At 39.8% G+C, this 13,609-nt stretch overlaps 1 protein-coding gene across 1 annotated transcript in view; it reads left to right on the top strand.

Annotated features, from left to right (window-relative positions):
* Pde3a (phosphodiesterase 3A) overlaps positions 1-13,609 on the top strand; it is a 289,440-nt gene that overhangs the window by 231,464 nt on the left and 44,367 nt on the right. The window contains exons 5-6 of the mRNA XM_048432523.3: positions 4,241-4,365; positions 12,610-12,829. Coding sequence (XP_048288480.1) covers positions 4,241-4,365; positions 12,610-12,829 — 345 coding nt within the window. The remainder of the gene's footprint in view (positions 1-4,240; positions 4,366-12,609; positions 12,830-13,609) is intronic.

Below are 13,609 nucleotides of genomic sequence, written 5' to 3'. Positions count from 1 at the left end.
ATGTGTCCATGTATATATGTATATATATATGTGTATGTGTACATGTGTATATATGCATATAAATGTCTATATATGCATATGTTTGTGTATGTTTCTCTGTGTATGCGAGTATGTATGTGTGCATGTGTGTCTCTATATGTGTGTATAAATGCATGTGTATATGTGTGAGCATGTGTGTCTATGCATGTGTTAATGTGTGTATATTCTATGTATGTGAATAAATATATGTATATATGACTAAATGCATAAATATGTATATATGCACTTATGTATGTATATGTGTGCATGTATATATTTATTTATATATGTGTTCATATGTATGTATCTATTCATGTGTGTGCATGTCTATGTATGAACATGTATTGTGTATGTGTATACATGTGTGTGTATGTGTGTCCATTCACATATGCATGCATGTTTCCTGGACAAATACTCTTACCCTCAGCCATACCCTAAGCTTTGCATTTTATGTAGTATATTAACAGTATATTAAATTAAAATTTTATGTGTAAGTCCATTTTCCATTATTGACCAAGTGCCTAATATAGATTAAGGATTATTTCAGTGATTCCCACTTGTGGTCTCTCAGATTTTGCTTTGGGACTTTGGAGTCATAATCCACCAGGGCTGAGGAGCCAGGACACATTGTTGCTGCCAGGACAGACAGAAGGGAGAAAAGCAGGACAGAAGGGGAAGGCTCATATCCTAACATGCCCTAGAAAGGACCAACCCCACTGACCTAATTACATTTCAAGGTCCAGTCTCTGAAGCTGCAGACTCAGCCTTTAGCACATGACCCTTGTGGGAAATCTAAGCTCCAAATTCTTTTAGTGACTGAAAGGCGAAAATGAAAAAGGCTATAGAAATGGGAACATTGGTATCTAAAATGAATTTGTAAGAAAACACTTCTTAAAAATGTGCTTTTAAACACAGCTACTTTTACAACTTGGAAGAAAATGAGAATACTTTATATGACATCAGCACTTACAGTAATCCTTACCCTATAATTCCAGAACTATGGAATATACGTAACAGCTTATATTGACCAAATAACTGAAAATACCCATGTCTGCATGTAAATATTTAATAGCCATGTCTGAAATAGTTTCCTCTTCATGATAACAAGGTGGCAAGCTGAACATGGGAACAGCAGCTCCCCAAATCCTGAGACTTGGGTGAGGACGGACTTCCTTTTCATTTAGTGAAGTTCTTCTTTCCCACACATACAGAACAGTGACTGAACCTGTTCATGCGTCTTCACCAGCAGCCAGGCCACCTTCACCCTTAGTGTTCTGTGTCTAATCTACTTGAGCCCTGTGCTTTGAAATACAATAAACTCTCTACCAATGGGCTCCTGAAGAGCTGCTCTGCTCAGGGACTGCATAGTCATCCTCCCAGACTGATGAGGAAGCTCAGCCAATTACATTCTGTTTAGGGTGTGGCCCCTTGAGGCCAAGAAGTAAAGATAAAAGCATCCAACTGTGCTTGCCCCTCCTCTTTGTGTGTGTGTGTGTGTGTGTGTGTGTGTGTGTGTGTGTATGTGTGTGTGTGTCCCGCGCTTCTGTGTTCGTTGGATCCTTGGTTGTGTAAGTGTTCCTTTTCCCCAATTATTAAATCTTTTGTATTAAACTGGTCTGGTTAATTCTGTCGATCGATCATGCCCATCATCAGACCACAGCTGAGAGGATCAGTGTATCACTGGGAACACTGTACAGATTTCACGCTGTGATGGCTTTGTTAAACAGACCGGCTGATTGAATGTCTCCCTAGTTTTTCCTTTAGGTACTTCTTTTCCTTGACCCTGCTCTAGACATATTTACTGCTTCTTTGTCTTTCTTGAATAACTGCCTGGCATCTCTCTACTTGTTGTCCTGGACTGGCCCTGAATTTCAGTTCTTACCTGTTCATTAGTTCTAAGCAGGAGCAAGCCAGCACTGGTCATTGAAAGCTGACCAGTACCATGAGGCTCATACCAAATTATATGCAGACATGACTCTGAACTATAATGCTTTTAAATAGCATATATTAATTTATGATGTTTTTATTCATTGTATAACATGATAAATTAATATATAGCAGGTTAAAGTGGGATAGATGTAAGTAGGATGTTATTAATTTTGACTCCATTGCATTTTATTTTATAAACTTTTCAAAATAAACACATTTTAATTATTTTTTAAAAACACTTCTTTTGAAGTCTTTTTTAATTTTTTGTGATTTTGCCTGCATGCATGTATATATGTGCTACATATGGTATAGTACCTTGGGAAGTCAGAAGAGGGTATTTGATCCTCTGGAACTAAACCTGGGTATTGTTATGAGCTGCCATGTTGATGCTGGAAATCGAACCAAGGTCCACTCCTAGAGCAGCCAGAGCTTTTAACCACTGAGCCATCTCTGAAAGCCCCCATTTAAATGTATATTGGATGTAAAAAAAATATCACAGGTAAGCAGTTTTTGACTGAGTCTCAATAAGTTATCTTTTTAAGATGTTAAATGATGTTGAGTTCTTCAAAAAGTCTGACTAGATGAGTAATAATTTACCACTAATAGTCTAAGAAATGAAAAGATAGATAATATACATTACATAACCCTTTCCTAGTTAATTTCAGCAGTTACTAAGGCAAGCAGAATGGGTGAACAGAGACTAATACCACAAAGAAATCATTAACTAATACACAAAGTTTTTTCCCATCTCATTCACAAAATTCCAGACATTTGTGAAAGGCTAAAAATGAAATTTTTAATGATGCCTTGAGACAAGCATTTTGTAGTCTTCAAATGTTCTTGACAATTGTAGGAGTTCATTTTTCCCTTCAAGTGTCTCTTTTGTCATATATGTGGTAGAGTTGTTATTGAAAAGTAAGCACAAAGGGAGGCTTTTAAAATATAACCATTGAAGGAAAGTCTCGTGACGAAGGGGCTCATGAAGTACCATCCTTCACTAAAGAGTTCTGGACATTTGATGCCTGCTGGGAGAGGCAGAATCCTTGTTCTTCAGGGCCATCTCTAAATTATCCCTCATCAACTATGCATCTAACATGAAAAGCTCAATACATCCTTGATTCTTAATTCTATCAGCCTTAGAACTATTTATACAGTATGCTACCCAGACAGATCAGATACATCCCGTTCAATCTGCAAATTTTAGATTTTCAACCTTCACCAAATTTACTGCTGCATAAAAGAACACACAGGTGTTGGCAAAACACAGACCAAGCACTTTTCACTGGGAGCCATCCAAGGTTGTCTGCACAACTTCCTGAATTCTGTTCTGTCCCAAATTAGGGTGGATAATGCTTCTGTTTCCACATGTAAGGTTTGAGGCAGTATGTAAAGAGAAATTTTGGTGTGGAAGACCTCCAGGAATCCTATGCCACTAATTACATGGCTTCTGTTACCTTCTCTGTGCCTAATCCTCTGTGGATTGATTGATTCCAGATTTGTTTACAGGAAGCAATTTGATGAACCAAGTCTCTGTTGATAAACACTTTGCCTAGGTAAAGAGAACCTGTAGCCTCTCCCCTCATAATATGGTCAGCATGTTAGTACCATGTCCATCATGAGTGTGTTTCAATGTGGTGTGACTAGGTTAGTACATTCTTTCCAAGGTATCACCAGTAGAAAGAAATCTTAGAACACTGCTATAAGCTGCTGCTAACAGGTTTTTATTTGTTTGTTAGTTTGTTTGTTTGTTTTCTGAGTCAGTGCTGAATTGCCCGACAGATAAATGACACTCTATAGGTCTGCTTCTTTTGCTCAATGTGATAAGGAAATACTGAAGCAAGACATTGTTATTTAATGGCTTGATCAAATGCTAGTTATGGAGTGTATAGTCACCAATATTATTGTATAACAAAGAGTACCTAAATACACATTATGTCTCTCTCTGCTCCTAAAAGGAAAGTTGTATCTCAATGAATCTTCTAGATAGCTTTGGAAAAATCTGTAAGAACATGACTACACATGTAGGAGCGTGTGTGGTGTTTTTATGAAATGGATAGATTGGGAATGCCATCTTTGCTCTCTGTGTTTGATGAGAGACGAATAGATACACAACTGCAATGGAGGCTGGACTTAGCTTATTCTATCACTTGCAAGTGAAGTGATTCTGGCAGAAATCTGGGAACAAATACTCAGATTGGTGTGTCTGTTGCAGAGGTGGTGGTTGGGTTGTGGCAAGATGTGCTCGGCAATGGATGTCTAATCTCTCTGTGGTCTTTAATTCTTGTCATTGTAGTGCTCTGAATCCCGACTCTTGGAATGCCCCAGTGTCGATGACTCTCACCAAGAGCAGATCCTTCACTTCATCCTATGCCATCTCTGCAGCTAACCATGTAAAAGCGAAAAAACAAAACAGGCCAGGTAAGCAATGCACACTCTGGGTGTACAGTCCCGTTTTCTATGTGTACAGTGTGGTAATGAACTATGACATTAAAATGAATAATAAGATTTTAGTTGGGAAAGTGGAAGGAATTGGGAGATTCACCTCACTTAATCTAAGTCCACGTTCATGCTGGGATCTGTAAATTGGGTTTGGTGAGATACAATTATGATTCCAGCATTCAGAAGACTGATGCAGGAGGATCAGGTGTTCAAGGCCTTGGAAACTGGAGAGTGGTTAAGAGGACTCTCTGCTCTGGCAAAGGATGGGAGTTTGCTTCCCTGTACTCATGTCAGGAAACCACCTGTAACTCTAACCTCCAGGGGATCCCCAACCCACTTCTGGCCTCCCTAGACACAGCACGTGTGTGCGTGCACACACACACACACACACACACACACACACACACATACACACACACACTTGCAGCTTGTGCACACCACTTTATTACTTTTGTCTCTGAGTTTCCCTTCCAGAATCCACGAGAGGGCCTTGGCTACTCCTCTGACCTCTTCCTCTTGAGAAGTACAGACAGTGAATGTTTGTTTCATGGCATTGTAGAAATTCTTCTTGGGGTTTTCAGTTACTTTCTGCTTCAATTACTGAACCTCCTGTCTTCAGCGGCTTAAGAATTTGAGTTTTGGCTCAAGAAGAACCCCTTCTCGCACTGTGTTATTGGACATGCAAGTCTGGCTGCCATGGCAGCTGTGAGCTCCAAGATCCATGTGATTGCCCCCATGACATTACTAAAAGCTCTGCTGGCAGCCTCTGTGGTAGCTGGGTCCTCTGCTCAGATTTGTAGCCTTCTCTGTGCCAACAGGCAGTAGATTGAGCTTTGACGGGGAAAGGCTGTCAGGATTGTGGCTCACCTACTCTGGCCTTCTTCTGGGAACCTAATTCCTCCAATCTGCATCTCTGCCTTGACCTTGAAATCCTTCCTTCTCTCCCTTCCCCCCCTCTTTCCCGACTTCCCTCCTCCTCCCTTATTCTTTTGTTTTCCTTTTCTTTCTTCCCCCTCCTTCTTTCTATCCTGCTTGCTTCCCTCCCTCTCGTTCATTCTTTCCCTCCCTCCCCCTTTCTTCTCATCGTTTCTATCTGTTCTTAAGGATGCAAGGTCGGTTTATTATGAATTGGCATATAACAGGCAGAGGCAGACAAAACATCCTTAAAATGATGAAATTGAATATGTGAACCATTTGAAAGTTGCCCACATTCCTCTGATATTCCAAGAGATGCCTTGAAAGGCAAACATGGCATTAAGACATGGATAGGACTTAGGGAAAGACTTCTGGTTGCTCATCTGCTTCCATTTATCCACTTCCCACTTGGTATCTCTTCTTGAAACCATCACTCAATCTGCCTAAAATCCCTACTGTTCAGTGTAGAAAGATACATTCCCACAGAGTTCAAGTTTATTTGTATTGAAAGAAACATTTATTTTAAACCAATATGTTTGTTTGAAAGAAACCTTTAAAGATAGTTTGACTCTCCTACATATATTATGGTCTTTTGAGTTATAGAGAAGTTTGTTAAGCTTTGTAAAGAGAACATCATTAGTGAGCTAAGAAATAGACTTGAAGTTGACTAGCACCAGACACTGCAAGATGATGGAGACTGTTGGTTGGCTGAGATGCCATGAGATAAACACAAATAGACACCCTCTCTTGGCCTCCCATGCACATGCATGAGGAACAAGGAAATCAACACACATATATGCAAATACACTATCCATGCACACACATCTCCCCCCACACACCACAAATATACATACACATACCACACACATACTACATACACACCACATACACACACACACACACACACACACACACACACACACACACACACACACACATATATATATATATATATATATATATATATACCACAGGCATAAATATTACACCCACATCAAAAACACAAAAAAATAAATGTTTATTTTTTTCTGTGGCCTTTTAGTGCTGTTGCTAGTGATGAACAAAAGAGCTCAAAAGAGGAAATCAAGAGATAGAAAAGTGAAATAACTTGTCCAAGGCCTAGAATTCATCTTTGGCCCTTCCTTTTATCTTCATATTTTCAGAGTAAAAAAAATAAAGAATCAAGAACAATAAATAAATATGGTTTGGAATTAGGGTAATGTGGTTGGTTACAAGGTAATGAAAGCATGTGGTCCCTCAGTTAAGTGACCAAAATTACAATTATTAAATAGCCTAACTGGTTAGATTAAAGAAGTTAAAAACTGGTCCTGCAACATGGCTCAGCATATTCATTGCCAAACCTGAAGACCTGAAAAGAAAAAGCTCCCCAAAGCTGGTAGGAATTATGTTCCCAGAGGCCATAGAAAGTGGCTACCAGTCACCTGTAATTCCAGCTTCAAAGAATCCAATGCCATCTTTTGACCTCTGGATGCACCTGTGCACACACATGCTACATGCATGTCATGCACACAGACAGACTCACGTACATGTCATTTAAAATCAAATTACTTTTAATCTAAATTTTGTGACTCTGTCACACACGGAAATAATAGAATGTATGAGGTCACAGTTTCACGCCCCTGCATCTTACCCCCTGTGCCTTACTTACTGTCTAACAAAACTCAAGAAAAGCATCCACTCAGTGTGCCCCAAGGAGCAATGGTAAAAATCAGTCCTGAGTGTGGCAATCTGTCATTGCCATCGGCAAGGACTTGATGTCTTCCCGTCGTGATTATTTGGAAGGAACTTTGTTTTGAGGTGCACTTAGGTTGTTGTCACCACGGAATAAAGACTTTGTAACATCCGTATATATCCATTCATAAATATCCAAATGCAAATCAATCACTAACTATTCTGCCAATATATAGAAATGTATTAAGAATCAGATGAGCCTAGATTCCCATTCTCTCTGGTCAGTTAGGTTCTTCTGGTTTTGTTTGTTTTCATTGATTTAAAATTAGCACCAAGCAGCAGGCTTGCTCATAGCATTTTCATACATTTATTTCTGATTGCTCATGCCATTCTTCTATCTCAACGTTTTGTTTTGATATTTTTTTGTTTTGTTTTGAGACAGATTTTCAATGTATAGCCCTACCTGTTGGGGAACTGACTATGTAGACCAAGGTGGCACTAAACTCAGAGATCCAGGTGCCTCTGCCCCGCAAGTGCTGGGATTAAAGGCATGTACCACCATTGCCCAATGTAGTTTCTTCTCTCTCGCTTTCTACCATCTCCCCCTTTCTGCCCTCAATGGTCTCTTTCTACCAAGGAGCAGTATCATGTGTGTTCCATAAGCCTCCACCTCAATTTTGAAATCCTATTTTTCTTGCATTGATGTCATGGACTTTGACTGCCCCAGCTAAGAAAGTACCCAACTGTGTTTGATGCAAGTGTTTCCTTTCTGAGCTACTTTTCAATGAACCATGAGTGAAGAGGCTGGGGAAGGTCTTTTGTATGGAAGAGTTTAAGGACGTGGGATTCCAGGAGGTGTGAGGAGGAATGTAAGATCCCTGAACCTTGAGGTGCCGATGGGTCACCATACTGAGGGTGAATTATCTGAGTCCAGAGTAAAGGGAGGATATGTTCTTCAGACTGATAAAATCTGAACTTCACAAATCAAATGAGAAGTATGTCCCCAGCTCCCTCAGACAGCATTCCTTTGAAATAATTGAAAAATAAGTAATCTTTACCAACAACTCAAAAGAAAAAAATGGATCAGATCACACAGGAGTTCTCTGATGAAAGCATAACAATGGGAGAGTTAAGTATAATTTGAATTTTTAACTTATATGAGTGTTTGTATGTATGTATGTGCACCATATGTGTGCAGTGTCAGCAAAGGTCAGTAAAGATCATCAGACACCCTTGAACTAGAGTTACAGACCATTGTGAGCTGTCATGTGAGTTGCCAGAGTTTCAGTCCTGCCCGGTTCTCACAGTTGTTAAGACATAAAAAAAACACATAGAGGTCTACATTAACTATAAACTGATTGGCCTATTAGCTCAGGCTTCGTATTAACTCCTATAAAGAATATTAGCCCTTTATCCTTTCTATGTTAGCCACATGGCTCAGTACCTCTTCCAGCGAGGTAGTCACATCTTGCTTCTTCTGTGGCTGGTCAGGACTGCAGAGGAATGGGCTTCCTCCTTCCCAGAATTCTCCTGTTCTCATTGACCTGTCTCTACTTCCTACCTGGCTACTGACCAATCAGCATTTATTTAAAATATAATTGACAGAATACAGATAATTGTTCCACACCATGTTCTAGGAACCAACCTGTGTAATATGGAAGAACAGCCACACTCTTATCCCCTGAGTATCTCTAGAGCCCCTGATTTGAATGTTAAATCTTGACGTTCTAGTATGAGTCCCTAAAAATGGGGAACTAGTGTTATATCATTCAGCTTCCAAATTCCTCTAATTCATAATTGCTGCTTGTTTAGTAATCCTGGGCTAGGGTCTTGTAAGTCTGGACTTTCTTTTGTGGTGAATCCGGATGCCTTACATCTATAAGCTAAACTTAAAGACCTTTATGTGATAGTGAGGTGGGGTTTTTTTTTGTATTGTTCTTACTAAAATATTGGTACAGAGGCATGTATTTGTCAGAAAAGATGGTTTCTTCCTTTTAAAGATATATTTAGTTTCTATTTATGTACATGTGTGTATATGTGTTTGTGTGATATGTACACCTGTATGCACGTCCCCAAGGAGGCCAGAAAAGAATGTCAGATCCTCCAGAATGGCAGATACTGCTGCTTGGGAGTGTCCTGATATAGATGCTAGAAACTTAACTTAGGTTCCCAAAAGGAACAATGAGTGCTATTAGCTGCTGAACCATCTCTTCAGCCTAGTTTCTTTCGTGCTCAATTAAAGTCAAATTGGGGGATTTTACACTGAAAAGCAAATGGGTTTTCTTAAAGAATTCCTGGGCAGTATTCCTCGCTCTGGTTGCCTCTGTGCCATGAAACACGTTTTCCCAGGCTTTTAGGAACAAGCGTACAAGGAGACAAAGGTTAGGTTACTCAATAAGTCAGAACTTTAGACTCCTCAAAAGTCGTATTATTTATTTGCTGCCTATCAATATTTTAAGTGTTTCATATTAAGATAATTTAAATTGTTGAAGGATTTGTGTTTCATTATCTGTGTCTTATTCCTGGAGTCTCTTAAAATTACTCAATAACAAAATGAAGATAAATATATTAAACATATACATGTTTAACTCATTCAGTTTGTGTGTGTGTGCATAAACAATAAATTAGACATCTTCCCTCTAAGCTTTAGATTGAAGGCCCTTAAAGAATCTTAGAATTCCTTCCTTCCTTCCTTCCTTCCTTCCTTCCTTCCTTCCTTCCTTCCTTCCTTCCTTCCCTTCCCTTCCCTTCCCTTCCCTTCCCTTCCCTTCCCTTCCCTTCCCTTCCCTTCTCTTCCTTTCCCTTCTTTATTTCTACCTTGCAAAGAAGGTTATTTCTAATTTTCCTGGGGAAATCCCCTCTCACTTTATTTCCTTCTTTCTAAAGTGAAATGGTATTTACTAATTATAGACTGAGAAATCCTGATTCGGAAATCTAAATTGGAACATCTTGGGTTGCCAGATTTGCATTAGACATGCTCAACTTTTGAAGCTGGTGTTAGTATTCCCAAATCCACAAAACTCAGGAATCTGAAATCCTCCTGACTCAAGCATTAAGGATCACTCTGCCTGTGTTTGATCACTCATCTCTCCATCTGGAGTCCCCTTCTCCACCACCCTGCCCCTAAGTCTCGACTTCTCTGCTATGCATTCTTTTAACAGTTCATCCCAGGAGCCTCAAAGTCTGCTTGTTATTTTAAATTTAGTTAATCGCTGAGTTCCCAGAACCCTAATGGCTGTGTGGATTTTAAAATGTGTATTTAACAATGAACCCCCATGTCCCTACAGCTAACAACTTCCAGCTACTGAAACAAAATCAGTCTTTTCATAAATTGCCCTTGAAAAATACATTTGTGTCTAGATAGAAATGGAAAAGTTTCCCAGAGGGTTTTGAACTAATGGTCTGTTTAAAAATAAAAATTAAAAAAAAAGACTTTAAAGGGGGTGGGTTTGGTAAAGTGCTTGACTCAAGATAGACTGAGCAATCCTGACATCCCAGCACTGTGGAGGAAGAGACATCCTAGAAGTATCAGTGAGCTCCAGGTTTACTGAGAAACTCTGTCCCCAAAATCAAGATGAGAAGCATTGGTGAAGACAGTGCAGTGCATATTTGCCCCAAACCTTCATATAGTCACGTACAGACATGAACATGTATACCCCAAAAGGTAAAAGAAACAAAAATAGTAGAAAAGTATCCCCAAATCTCATAATGTACCATCAAAATGTTGAAGCCAGTGCCTTCAGCAATGCTGACATTTAGGCTCATGTTATAAAGCACAGCTGTGAAGCACTTGTCAGGTATCTTTAAAGCCCAGAGTCCTGGCTCAGAGACCTGTGATAGAACCAATTTTTTTGCTGACCTTTGGGACCCTATTCCTCATACCTAGTTGCCTTTCCCAACTTTAATATATGGAATGTGCTTAGTTCTCCTGCAATTTGGTATGCTGTGTTTTGGGGGTATCCATGGTAGACTTGACCTTTCCTGAACAGAAACAGAGGAGGAGTGGATGGGAGGTGAGACAAAGGGGAGCTGGGGAAGGAATGGGAGGAGAGGAGAGAGGGGAAACTGTGATCAGGATATAAAATAAATAAATTAATTAATTTTTAAAAAGCCCAATCAGACCAGCTCCTACCTTGTCACCATGTTCTCACTCTTACTAGCTCTTCCTAACCCTGGCAACATGTTTAGTTACTCTCTCTGGATCAAGGTAGTTTTGTTTGTTAAGTACAATGTGAAGGATTGTTCTGCTGATTAGGGAGCAACACAGAAATAGACTACAGGGGCTTGGTAGGGAGGCTGTCCACCATGCTGAAGATGAAAATTCCTCTCATCTCAGAAACCTAACAAACACCTCAAAAGGAAGCCAGGAAGACCCTTCTACAAGCTATGATAGTCTACTTCCAGGAGCAGAAAACTTTCACAGGGAAAAGTCAAACTTGATTAACTAAATTTTGGACACAAGAGCACCTTGAACCAGCTGCCAGTTGCCTACACACACTAGCTATGGATGTGATACCCAGGGCGAGCAGTTTCCCCTGAGAGGGGATGAGCAGAGATCTGTGAATGACTTGAAAGTCATTCTTCTCCCCCCCCCCCCCAATTTTACTTGTGCTGCGCCTTCTCTGTATTTGGGAGGAGGCAACTTCAAAAGGGCATTAGCCTTGTCTTACAGATTGAGCATTCTAGAAATAGAGCCAGTGCTCTAGACAGACCTCACACTGTAGCATAACTAAACACGGGGAGGTTGGTACAAATACTCAATTTTGAAGTTCAAGTTTTAGGTGTACTGTGTATTTGTGTGGGATGTATTATGTGTTTTAATATCCTCTTCAAACGCGCTTTTCTCAGAGTGCATTTTCACATAGAAATGTACATTTCACTGAGTGTAAGAACAGTAAGGAAGTCTAATTGCCTCCCCCAAATTATCATTTTCACTTGTATATTTTAAGCGTCCCATGCCTGCTGCTGTGTGCTGTAGACGAAACTTTAAAGCAATAATGAGACTATAGAAATGGCCCAGTGATTAAAAGCACTGGCTGTTCTTACAGAGAACCTGGTTAGTTTGAATCACAGCGCCCATATGGTGACTCACAATCACCTAAAAAACTTCAGTTCCAGGGGATCTAGTGCCATCTTCTGGCCTTCATAGACTCTTGCACAATGTAGTAAACAAACTCATGTGGCAAACAAACATGCACATAAATAAAAGTTTTTTATAAGTAAGTTTTTTTTTAAAGTAGTGAGTTGTGTTCCAGCTGGAAATTTTTCAGACACATGAGAAAATTGTTAAGTGTTATTTCCAAGTTAGGGTGACAAGAGCAAAACAAAAATGGGAGAAGAAAATATTATTCTCCTGCCCTGGGCTTACTTCAGGCAACTATAGCTTCAGTGGATGGGCCACTAATTTCTCAAGATGAATTACTGGTCATACTTTAATGCCATGGAGTCACCCTGGGTACATGTCCTGTCTCCAGATGCTGGCTTGAAGATGAGGCCAGATCTGGGGCTGAGCATGAAGTTGGTGGCTACTCATTGTATGTACATAGGGTGGAGGTGACAGGAAGGAAACACTTGCCTGCATTGTTGAATGTCAGCATTACTCTAATTCTATTTCAGGTAGCCTTGTTGAAATTTCACCTGTACCCTCACCCTCATCCTCGCCTCCTCAAGGGTCACCTGCCAGTAGTCCCATTGGCAACATCACTTCAGCACAGTTTCCAGAATCCCATGAAATAACTGCCAAGCGAGGCCCTGGATCTCACAGGGCCTTAACTTACACCCAAAGTGCCCCTGACCTGTCCCCTCAGATCCTGCCTCCACCTGTCATATGTAGCAGGTAAGAACTGTGTACTGGTAACAGAAGAACTATAGGATAATGTGATGCTATGTTTGAGGTTATAATAGCAATTCAGCTTTTCCATGGCTCTCTGTAAATAGAAACTTCATTTTCCATTCAGTCTGAACAGAGCTTTGGAGAGAATGCAAAATAATTATCTGTATATATCTGGTTATGTATACTGTTGGGTGATGAATAAAAATGTGTGTTTTGTAGGCGAGGGACATGGTTCAAGGGTTAAGAGTGCTTGCTACACTTACAGAGAACCTTAGTTGGGTCCTAGCACCCACATCAGATGGCTCACAACCACTTGTAACCCTACCTCTTGGGGATCTGATGCTTTCTTCTGTCTTTCAGGGTCACCTGCATTCATGTAAACATACCACATACAGACACATACATGTAAATAAAAATGAAGGTTTAAAATTTTAAAATAAATATAATAAAATATATTATTTAAATTTTCATCAAGAAATCTGATGCAATTGATTATTTTATTGGAATGTTTTTACGTGTTATCCTGTGACTATTCTATGCTAATTTTAAGGCACTTTACCTGAAACTTAAGTGTTTAATTTTAACTCTTCCAAAATGAACTAATAACACGTACTACATTATGGCTTGACTCAAATGGTTCCCTGAATGAAATTAGACAAACAATTTCTTCTTACATCACAATGAAGCAGAATTACACACTGATCCTGGGGATGCATGCTTATAACCCTAGCGCTCAGAAGGATAGCTGGGAGTTCAGAGACAGCTTGAACTACACAGTGAGTT

This window comes from Myodes glareolus, chromosome 3 (genome assembly GCF_982192425.1).
Source record: "Myodes glareolus chromosome 3, mMyoGla1.1, whole genome shotgun sequence".
Taxonomy (NCBI): domain Eukaryota; kingdom Metazoa; phylum Chordata; class Mammalia; order Rodentia; family Cricetidae; genus Myodes; species Myodes glareolus.
Note: the sequence above shows the minus strand (reverse complement) of the source record. Positions and strands in the feature narration are given on the sequence as shown.